Here is a 10,974-nt window from a genome sequence, read left to right as displayed (position 1 = left end):
TTTTCAGGAGGGACCAGTCCTTGGAGAAAAAGAGATCATGCTGGGGAAAGTGGAGGGTCAGAGACCCTCAAGGCGATGGACTGAGAGGGTGACCGCGCGAGCACGCAAGAGGTAGTGAGGATGGCACAGGATGGAGCAAGGCTCTGCTCTGTTGTTTATACGGCAGCGGAGTCGTGGTCGACTCGACGGCACAGAAGAACTGATTTCTTTCCTAGTGCACATCACATCGCCAGCCGGCATCCCGTTAATGCAAAGGGAGAGGAACAGTGCTTGAGTGCAACGATGAGCATGAGATTTAATCTGCGTAATGAACTTCGTCAGCTACTGCATGCCCGCGAAGCAGCGGATGTACGGAATCAACCGCCAACATGGCGGCGCCCTTGCTGAAGCCACGATATTGGCGCTGCCATATTGTCGGTGCAAAGGCTTCTCTTGACCGCCCTCGGGAATCGAAGCTGACAGCGTCTTCGTGGAAACAGCGCCGAGCGTGAGGATTTATTGCTTGGCAATGTCGAGGACCTAGAGGCGGTATACGGACATGACTGACAAGCTGGCAGCTGTGAAGGAAAAGCCGTGAGGTTTCCTGAGAAGGGTCGTCCCAGCCTCTGTACGGAACCGATTTTCAAGATGGCCGCGTTTTACGAGCTCTGGTTGGGGGGACTCGAGGCGGGAGCACCGCTTGTTCGCTGCGCCGCGCAGCCACCGCCTCACTGAGCCTGCGCGGTCGCGTACGGTGTCCGATTGGCGCGGCCGAAGCGGAAGTGGCTGTCGGCGCCTTTGCAACGGGCGAGGCCGCCGCGGAGTGGTTGGGGCAGCGCTTCCCGTGACCGGCGGAGCTTCCGAGGGGGCGCGGCGTTGTGGAGAGATGGTGAGAGCGGGAGTTGAGAGCGGGGTGGAGCTGTCGAGGACGGCGGGGTTGGTAATGGTGGGACGTGCCGGCGCCTCGGTGGGGTCTGTGGGCAGCGCGAGGGCAGCGTCTGTGGTGAGTCTCGGACCCGGGCCGAGCGGAGGGGGGCTTGCGGTGGGCGTGATGACAATGCCGGGGTGCGCCTGGACGTGTCTGATGGGAGGTCAGTGGGGGTCCTTGGTGAGAATCGTGACCAGAGCTTCTTGTGGCAGCGGGTTTTGGGGGTTTGTGATGAGCCCGTGTTAGGACGGCCTGGCGTGGGCTCATGGGCTGAGGGTCGAGGGTCTTGGGGGGCGGGGAGTCTGCGGGGTCCGGTGCTGGAGTGACCGGGGGGGGGTCGCTGGGGCAGGAGGGGCGCTGGCCGGGGGTCCCCCGCGAGCAGGTGGTCCGTCCCCGCGGTAGGGGTCTCCAGCCCGGGTCGGGGTCTCGGACGCCCCGCGGGGGGCTCGCTCTCTCCGAGTTGGAAGCGAGTCGATGGCAGTGAGTTGAGTGGAGAGTGTTGTTGGAGGGGACTCGGCGAGTCCAGCCAGGAGTGGTCAGGGGCTTGACTTGGGGGAGGTCAGGGGGCAGGATGACGAGGGGTTCCTGGGCAGAGTCCTGGGGGGGCGATGGTGGTCAAACGCCCTGGTGGCGCCATTAGCGAGGCGGTGCTGACCCCAGAGGCAGTAGGTGCAGTGGACCCGCGGTCCTGGTGTCCATCTCGTCGCGTGCGGTTTATTTAGGGGCTCTGAAAGCCCGGTGGAGGGTCAGCCACAGCTGACCGGAACCTGCTTCCCCATCAGTGACGATGAGTGAGGCCTGGGGCCCTAATGGCGCCGACTGTCAGTGACAGGAGCGAGGGGGTCTGGGGGAGAGAGGTCCTGCTGTACGTTGATGTCCCACCTAGTGGACACTGACCCCGGGCTGACCCTCCAAGGGCTTTTCAGAGGAGAGCAGCTGGTGGATTCGAACCCCCCGACTTTGGGTGGGCAGTGCAATCCCTTAGCACCTAACCCACCCGCACTCCCTCGTGGGTGGAGAGGGAAGGGGCTTAGACACAGAGTCTTGGGGTGCGGGAACTCGGGCACGGTCCTCAGCGTGTCTCCGGGAGTTCGAATACACCCGCGGCCCCTGGGGGAAAAGATGGTCAGTCTCTTCTCAATAAGGTTTAAAGCCTTGGAAAGTCACTGGAGGGTTGCTAGGAGTTGGAATCGACCGGATGGGAGTTGAGTTGAGTTGTTGAGTCATTGGGGTGTCAAGAGTCATTGGGGGGGAGGGGAAGGTGTCTGTGAGGCCTGTAAAAGAGGTATTTATGGGGTGAACTAGTCAGCCTGGGCAAAGTGATGGGTATCCATGGTGAGTCACTGATGGGCTGTAATCAGGGGAACTTGGCACCCTGTTGGGGGTTCCCTGAAGAGCCATAATAGGGGATCCCACAGGAGGGCGATGGTTCAGACCCAGAGCAGCAAGATGCTGGAGATGACAGCAAGTCAGAGAACGGGGAGAACGCACCCATCTACTGCATCTGCCGCAAGCCGGACATCAACTGCTTCATGATGTGAGCCCGGGAGAGGCGAGGGTGGGCTGATCCTGGCGGTGCTGATGGAACGGGGCCCTCACCTCTCCTCCGTCCCCCACCCCATCCTCCGCAGCGGCTGTGACAACTGCAACGAGTGGTTCCATGGGGACTGCATCCGGATCACCGAGAAGATGGCCAAAGCCATCCGGGAGTGGTACTGTCGGGAGTGCCGAGGTGAGGGAGGGATGAGCAGGGCAGGCAGGTGGGACTCCAGAGGGCTAGGAGGAACCAGAATGGAGAGCCCAGTGTAGGGACAGGAGATGATGTGTTTGAGGAGAGGGTGGTTATTGGCATGTGTTGAGGAACTGGGACTCCACCCTGAGCACTGATACAGGTTGATACAGCGTTGATACAGGAGAGAGCAGTTCTGCCTAGAGCAGGTGGGGAATTAGGTAGGAAGAATAAGAGAGTGTCCCAGAACCACTCATCCTAAGCTCCTTCGCCTGACCCACTCTGTGAACCGCTTTGCAGAGAAGGATCCCAAGCTGGAGATCCGCTACCGGCACAAGAAGTCACGGGAGCGGGATGGCAGCGAGCGGGACAGCAGTGAGCCGCGGGATGAGGGTGGAGGGCGCAAGAGGCCTGCCCCGGACGTGGACCTGCAGCGACGGGCAGGGTCTGGGACAGGGGTTGGGGCCATTCTTGCTCGGGGCTCTGCTTCACCCCACAAAGCCTCTCCACAGCCCTTGGTGCCCACACCCAGCCAGGTGAGTCAGTGGTGGGCAGAAAGGGCAAGGTGGGTGCAGCCTAGCCTGCGTTCTGAGCTCCATTCTCGGCACCTTCCCAGCATCACCAGCAGCAGCAGCAGCAGCAGCAGATCAAACGGTCAGCGCGCATGTGTGGGGAGTGTGAGGCGTGCAGGCGCACCGAGGACTGTGGCCACTGTGACTTCTGCCGGGACATGAAGAAGTTTGGGGGTCCGAACAAGATCAGGCAGAAGTGTCGGCTACGCCAGTGCCAACTTCGCGCTCGGGTGAGCATGGGTGGAGCTGGGCAGGAGCAGGGTGGCGGTCCTTGGGGTGGAGGGCATAGTGTTCCGGAGAGATTGGTTGAGTCTAGGCACGGTTGGGCTGGGTTGTGGCCAGTCAGGTGGGAAGGGGCCTGGCATGTACAGATAGAGACCACATGATCAGATGTATTGGACAGCTCTGTGTATGCTTGAGTGTTGAGTGAGGCCAGGTGGGTGGTCAACCATGAGGAGGCAAGGCTGAGTTTATTCTGGTGAGTGAGTGGGACCAGAAGGTGCCTGGGAAGGTTAGGCAGGACTAGATGGATGGCATAGGGACATAGGGACCGGTTAGGGTATGGTCTCTCCCCATCTATCTGAGGCTGACCTGAGCCTTCCTCCTGGCACAGGAATCGTACAAGTACTTCCCTTCCTCGGTGAGTCCAGTCCCCCAGGGCCAGGGCGGGGCATGTGGGCTGGGCGGTCAGGGCCAGTCCTGAGATTCTGACCCACAGCTCTCACCGGTGACGCCCTCTGAGCCCCTGCCAAGGCCACGCAGGCCACTGCCCACCCAACAGCAGCCACAGCCATCACAGAAGCTGGGGCGCATCCGTGAAGAAGAGGGGGCTATGGTGTCAGCAGTCAAAGAGCCACCTGAGGCAACAGCCACACCTGAGCCACTCTCAGATGAGGACCTCCCGCTGGATCCTGACCTGTACCATGACTTCTGTGCGGGGGCCTTTGATGATCACGGTCTGGTGAGCAGGCAGGAGCATCTGATGGTGGAAGGGTGGAGGCTGCAGAGCAGAAAGAGAGAGAAGGCAGAGGGTATGGAAAACTGATTTGGGAAACGAGCATGTGGTGGCCTTGTCATGAGTTGGGCAGAGGGATCAGAGCACGCTCTGCTTGCAGCCCTGGATGAGTGACCCAGAGGAGTCTTCATTCCTGGATCCTGCACTGCGGAAAAGAGCAGTCAAAGTAAAGCATGTGAAGCGCCGGGAGAAGAAGTCTGAGAAGAAGGTGATGGAGAGGGCGGGACAGCAGAGGTCAGGGGCTAATAGGGTGAAATGGTGGGTCTGGGACCAATCTGGACGCCTCTTTGATGGGACCTACCCTGCCCCACAGAAAGAGGAGAGATACAAGAGACACCGGCAAAAGCAAAAACACAAAGACAAGTGGAAACACCCGGAGCGGACTGATGCCAAGGACCCTGCAACCCTACCACAGTGCCTGGGGCCGGGCTGTGTGCGCCCTGCCCAGCCTGGCTCCAAGTATTGCTCAGATGATTGTGGCATGAAGCTGGCAGCCAAGTGAGTCATTTCAGGGGTCAGGGAGTAAGGGAAGGGCATGACCAGAGCCATCTAAACGTCTGCGAATCAGTAACCCATCTACTATTCACTCACCCAAACACACGTTTACCCATCTGCCCACTACCCCATCCATTAACTCATCTATCTGTTCATCTGTCATCAGTCTCCTCTTTTCACCTTTTGCTCACCCATCCCACCATTCTGCCGTCCTTTGATCCCCCTCCACCTTCTCATCACCTTGCCTGCACCCCACCCACTGCCTCCCTGCAGCCGCATCTACGAGATCCTGCCCCAGCGCATCCAGCAGTGGCAGCAGAGCCCCTGCATCGCTGAGGAGCATGGCAAGAAGCTACTTGAACGCATTCGCCGCGAACAGCAGAGCGCCCGCAGCCGCCTTCAGGAGATGGAGCGCCGCTTCCACGAGCTCGAGGCCATCATTCTGCGAGCCAAGCAGCAGGCTGTGCGTGAGGACGAGGAGGTGAGCAGCATGGGTGCAGTGAGCAAGGCCCAGCCTAGGGCCACATCATTGCTCTCTCCACCCCAAACAGAGCAGTGAAGGTGACAGTGACCACTTCATTGCTCCTTCCATTCTCTACAGAGCAATGAAGGTGACAGTGACGACACAGACCTGCAGATCTTCTGCGTCTCCTGCGGACACCCCATCAACCCACGTGTTGCTTTGCGCCACATGGAACGCTGCTATGCCAAGGTTGGGATGTCAGTCTGAGGGGGTGGGTGAATGGTGTGGGAGGGGATATTAGGCAGTTCCTGAGGGGGCAGATCTGTTGTCTGGGAAGGCCTGTAGCCACATTCAGTTCCTTCCCTTTGTGTTCATCCCTCCAGTATGAGAGCCAGACGTCTTTTGGGTCCATGTACCCCACACGCATTGAGGGGTGAGTGTGGGTATCTTGTTAAGGGGGGAGTAATGTGTGAGTCAGGAGTAGATTGTGGGCAGAGCTGGATCCGATGTGGTCTGGGTAAGGTTAGGTGGGACCTCGCTCCTCTCCCTTACCACTCTGTCTCTGTTCCAACCCAGGGCCACTCGGCTCTTCTGTGACGTGTACAATCCTCAGAGCAAGACATACTGTAAACGGCTCCAGGTGCTATGTCCTGAGCACTCACGTGACCCCAAAGTAAGGGTTCCTTGCAGCTCCCCTCCTCCGCCCCCCTCCCTGCTGTACTACCCCACTTCTCCTTCCTTCCCTTTCCTACCTAACAGCCTTCACATCAGTCACTTTATGCCTCTCCTTTTCCTGTCTTGATGCTTCCTATTCCTGGGTTTCCTCCTGCATCACCTTCCATTTTTCTTCTCCTTCGCAGGCCACCTTCCAATGCATTCTTCCTAGCCAACTCTCGTTCTTCTTGCTTAAACTCAGTCCTTCCTGAACAGTCACTTCTTCCTCCTTTGTGATTGGAGTCTCTTCTCCCTCTCCTCTGCCTCTTCATCTTCAGTCTTTCCTTTTCTCCCTGCCTCCAGTCTCCCCTCCTTCCTGCCTCACTTCTCTTCATTCCTTCCCTCTCTGACCACCCGCTCCTATGCTCCTCTCCCTGCCTTTTCACCCTCTGTAGATCCGCATGCCCGCTCTTCTTGCAGGTGCCAGCCGACGAGGTATGTGGGTGCCCCCTCGTACGTGATGTATTTGAGCTCACGGGTGACTTCTGCCGTCTGCCCAAGCGCCAATGTAACCGCCATTACTGCTGGGAAAAGTTGCGGCGTGCTGAAGTAGACCTGGAGCGTGTGCGTGTGGTAGGTTTAGATGCTGGTGTGGATGTGATGAGGGGCAGACCAGGCTTCAGGAGGCCTTTCTCACAGCCCCTTTCTGCTCTCGGCAGTGGTACAAACTAGACGAGCTGTTTGAGCAGGAGCGCAATGTACGCACAGCCATGACCAACCGGGCCGGTTTACTGGCCTTAATGCTGCACCAGACGATCCAGCATGACCCTCTCACGACTGATCTTCGATCCAGTGCTGACCGCTGAGCCTCAGTTGCCCAGGCCCTTTCACACTCTGCGTTTCAGGCAGGAGGGCCACTCTGAATCACCCATGTGTCTGCCTCCATTCACCTGTTTTTCTCTGAGGGTCCCCGAGTTTCTCTACCATCCACTATTTGACTTCTCATTGCATTTCCCCACCCCTCTCTTTCCTTCTGTCTCTCCATCCTCTGTGCCTGGGTGGGACCACAGAGTGTGGCGTCTTCTTACCCTGAGTTTTGTTAATAAAATTTGGAAAAACCAACAAAGACAAATCTGATGGTCTCCAGTCTTTGGTCTCGGGCTTCATCTGTGCCCCCAAACCCCTAGGGGAAGATGGACAGAGTGACACATCTGTACTTGGGAGTGGCTGCAGTACATGCGTGGAGGGTAACCGTGCATTTGGCAGTGATTCTGTGCTCTGTAGGACTCCTTGAGCTGTAGGGATTAGACTGGACCAGGAAGAGCCCAATGTTCATCTTCTCTCAGTTTGAGACCATATGCAGTTAGCATTCATTCAATGCATGGCATAATTGGGATAGATGGAGAAACGAAGGTGAAGTCAGCAATTTAATTTTACTTGGATCCACAATCAACATCCCTGGTTTGGAACAATCAGGAAATCAAAAGACATCTTTGTTCAACTGGGAAAATCTGTCAGTATCCTCGCCAAAGTGCTAAGAAGTAGCAGAGCTATCAGCTTAAAGACAGCGTGGTTCCTGATTCAAGCCCTGGTTCTCCTGATTCAAGCCATGATATTTTCAGTTGCTTCCTATGTCTGTGAATGGATGATAAAATAAGGATGACAGAAGACTTGATGCCTTTGAATTGTGTTGGTGAAGAATATTGAATATACCAGTGAGCGTCAAAAGAACAAATCTGTCTTGAAGGAAATGCAACAAAAGTCTCCTTCGAGGCACTTATTTTGGGCTTCTTTTCAGGAGGAATCAAATCAGTCCTTGGAGAGAGACGCCATGCAGGTGAAAGACCCCAATTTAGGGCTTTCCTTGGTCAGGCATGGCCCCAGGCAACTCATACCAGAAGCACTTGATGCAAACACATGAGGCTTTTATTGGCGGAGCTCTGGGTCGACTTGTATCTCTCACAGGAGACAGGGAAGTCGACCCCGAGCTGAAAAAGCAAGGGGTTTTTATAGAGGGTCTAGGGGCTCTTCGGCATGGAGATTGCTCATTGGCTCTTTGGAAAAGCAGAAGTTCAATTCTAGGTCAGCCATCTGCTGCTGATGCTAGTTAAGATATGGTTTTTCCAGTAATTGTTTTCAGTTTGTGGTCAGCTAGTTCCTGGAACATAACCGTTTACACAAGATCAAAAGTATAGGTTCTTACAATACTTGGGTGTGGGGACATTGTTCAAAAAATTTTCCTTTCATTTCCCTCTTCTTTTTGTGCAAGGTTCTGATCTTAGAACCAAGAATCTTGGGTAGCAATGGCAGTGGGTTTAAGGTCTGTTTCTACATCCTAGTCTGCAGGGGCTCCATGGGTTAACTTGCAGAGGTCAGGGTACAGATCCGGCTACCAGGTCCAAGGGGTAGCGATTGGCTGCGGATTAGGACTTTATCTCCAACCTGGAAATTATGCGGGAGGGGAGGCAATTTGTCATTATAAATTCTTTGAAGTATTGGCCAAGTCACCTTCTGGGATGTTTCTAATGCTTTTAAATGAGTCATCAACGACACAGAATCAGTAAAGCTGGCATCATTATACTTTACGTTTACATTAGTAAGTGGGGGTGGCCTCACATACATGATTTCATAGGGGGTAAGTGAAAGGATCCCTGGGGTGTTCTGCGCACGGAACAGTGCGAAGGGAAGGAGAGCAATCCAATCTTTTACGCCAGTCTCAATAGCTATTTTGGTTAAGGCCTCTTTTAGAGTTCTATTCATCCTTTCTACCTGACCTGAACTCTGGGGTCCATAGGCACAATGCAATTTCCAATTTACCCCCAGTTGTTTGGCCAATCCCTGACTCACCTGGGCAACAAAGGCTGGGCCATTGTCTGACCCAATTACCTTGGGTATCCCAAACCGTGGGAAAATTTCTTCCAAGATCTTCTTGACTACCACGTTTGCAGTCTCCTGCTTGGTTGGGAATGCTTCGACCCATCCTGAAAAGGTGTCTACAAACACTAGCAGATACTTACAGTTATAAATGGTGACTTTTACTTCAGTGAAATCTACCTCCCAGTATGCTCCAGGTCGATCTCCTCTCAGTCTTTGTTACAGGCTGACTCAGCAGCAGTCTTGGCATTTGCTAAGGCACAGGCTTTACAGTTTTCTACAATTTCTTGAACGATTTTACTTAATTTTAATATTCGGAACTCAGAGGTTTTGATGAGGGCTTTTAATTTCCTTACTCCTCAGTGGGTCAGATAATGTATCTGCTTCACGTACTCTTTACCTTCCTTCTGAGGAAGAACTTTTTTGTTCTCTTGGTCTATTCTTGCCCCCTCTGAGGTTTTTATTGGTTAATCCTAAGCGAGACAGTTCCTGTTCATCTTCTTCAGAATACTGAAAACTAGTATTGGACGCTTGGGGCCACCAGAGTTCACAGATGTTAGTAGCTAATGTTGGGATTCTCTCTGCTGCTGACTTGGCGTCTTCATCCGCCATCTGGTTCCCTTTAGCTACAACATCTTGACTTCGCTGGTGCCCTGGACAGTGCATGATGGCTACTTTCTTCGGCAGGTGTATAGCATCTAACAGTTCTAGGATTTCTCCTTGTTCTTGATTTCTTTTCCTGCTGAGGTAAGAAGACCTCGCTGCCGGTAAATGGCCCCATGGATATGGGCTGTGGCGAAGGCATACCGGCTATCTGTGTAGATGTTTATAGTCTTTCCTGCTGCCAGTTTTAATGCCTGAGTAAGGGCCACTAGCTCGGCTTTCTGTGCGGAGCTCCCTTCAGGTAGACTGTTGGCCTAAATGACTTCCTTCCCGTCCACCACTGCCGCCCCGGTGACCCGCTTACCTTTTAGGTCTTTCTGGGTGCTGGTTTCTTCTGCTTATCACAGCGATGGCAGGGTTCCAGGTCCCCTTCCGCAGGCAGCAGGGTCGCCAGATTTGACTGGGGCTCCAAAGGTCACCCTGTCCGTGAGGAGTAGGCTCTGATAGTGAGTCAGGTGGGCATTAGTCATCCATCGGTCAGATGGTTGTTGAATGATGCTCTCTAATGCATGAGGGGCTATGACAGTGATATGCTGCCCCATGGTCAGTTTGTCTGCATCTTTTACTAGGACCGCGGCAGCTGCAATGGCCTTCAGGCAGACTGGCCAACCACTGGCCACTGGATCTAGTTTCTTGGACAAATAGGCCACTGGCTGTTTCCAAGGTCCTAGAGTTTGCGACGGCACACCTTTAGCCACCCCGCCTCTTTCATCTATGTATAAGGTAAATGGCTTGGTCAGGTCTGGCACGGCGAGGGTGGGAGCTGAAAGCAAGGCTTTCTTAATGTCCTCAAAGGCCGTCTGATGTTCAGGACTCCAGGTGAATTGTTCCTGGTTTCTGGTTAGAGGGTACAGGGGGGCTGCCAACGAGGCATCTGCTTTTAATTCTAATACTATTGGTGGAGCATTTTTTAGCCATACCTAACCCCCCTGTTTCTGCCCAGGCTTCTGGGAATTCTTTTAACTAATCTATGAGGTCCGAATCTTTAGCTTCTGTCTCTGATTCATGGAGCCTATATTCTTCTTCTAGTTGAACTAATAGGGCTAGGGTGCTGAGCTTGTTGTTTTCCCAGGTAACTTCAGGCCCCCTTGGAGTGAACTGAATTTGGGCTTTCAGTTTAGTTAGGAGATCTCTTCCTAAGAGTGGGGCTGGGCACTCCGGTATAACAAGAAAAGAGTGGGTCACTTGATTTTTTCCTAGATCTATAGTCTGTTCCGTGGTCCATGGGCAGAATTTTTGTCCAGAGGCCCCTAGCACCACGACTTCTTTGTGCTAATCTTCCCTAGGGGCTGCTTCAGAACTGAATGTTGTGCCCCCGTGTCTACTAGGAAGTTAATGGGGGTCCCCCCCACAGATAAAATTACCCTAGGCTCAGGGAGGGTATCCGAGCCCCGTCTCCCCTAGTCCTCATCTCGGGTAAGAATTTTTGACGGCTTTTCTTTTTCTTGGGACATTCTCTCGCCTAGTGTCCTTTCTCTTTGCAATATGCACACTGGTCTTTGTCCCACTGCCATTTCTTTTCGTATCTTCTGGGTTCCTTAGTGCTTAGGTGCCCTGTCTGTCTAGGTCCTGTCCTGCTTCTCTCTTTCTCACTTACTACTG

The 10,974-nt window shown here is 54.3% G+C and overlaps 1 protein-coding gene across 1 annotated transcript; it reads left to right on the top strand.

Moving 5' to 3' along the window:
- Positions 1-1,716: 1,716 nt before the first annotated feature.
- On the top strand, positions 1,717-6,701 carry CXXC1 (CXXC finger protein 1). Its single transcript, XM_006891754.1, has 15 exons — positions 1,717-1,728; positions 2,314-2,444; positions 2,539-2,639; positions 2,937-3,172; positions 3,253-3,438; positions 3,822-3,848; positions 3,927-4,169; positions 4,324-4,431; positions 4,537-4,721; positions 4,992-5,199; positions 5,320-5,430; positions 5,565-5,614; positions 5,758-5,854; positions 6,316-6,468; positions 6,555-6,701. Exons 1-15 carry the CDS (start codon positions 1,717-1,719, stop codon positions 6,699-6,701), a joined length of 1,995 nt encoding a protein of 664 aa, XP_006891816.1.
- Positions 6,702-10,974: the final 4,273 nt, after the last annotated feature.

Source organism: Elephantulus edwardii, unplaced genomic scaffold (genome assembly GCF_000299155.1).
Source record: "Elephantulus edwardii isolate Elephantulus edwardi_28Jun2011 unplaced genomic scaffold, EleEdw1.0 scaffold00103, whole genome shotgun sequence".
Taxonomy (NCBI): Eukaryota; Metazoa; Chordata; class Mammalia; order Macroscelidea; family Macroscelididae; genus Elephantulus; species Elephantulus edwardii.
Note: the sequence above shows the minus strand (reverse complement) of the source record. Positions and strands in the feature narration are given on the sequence as shown.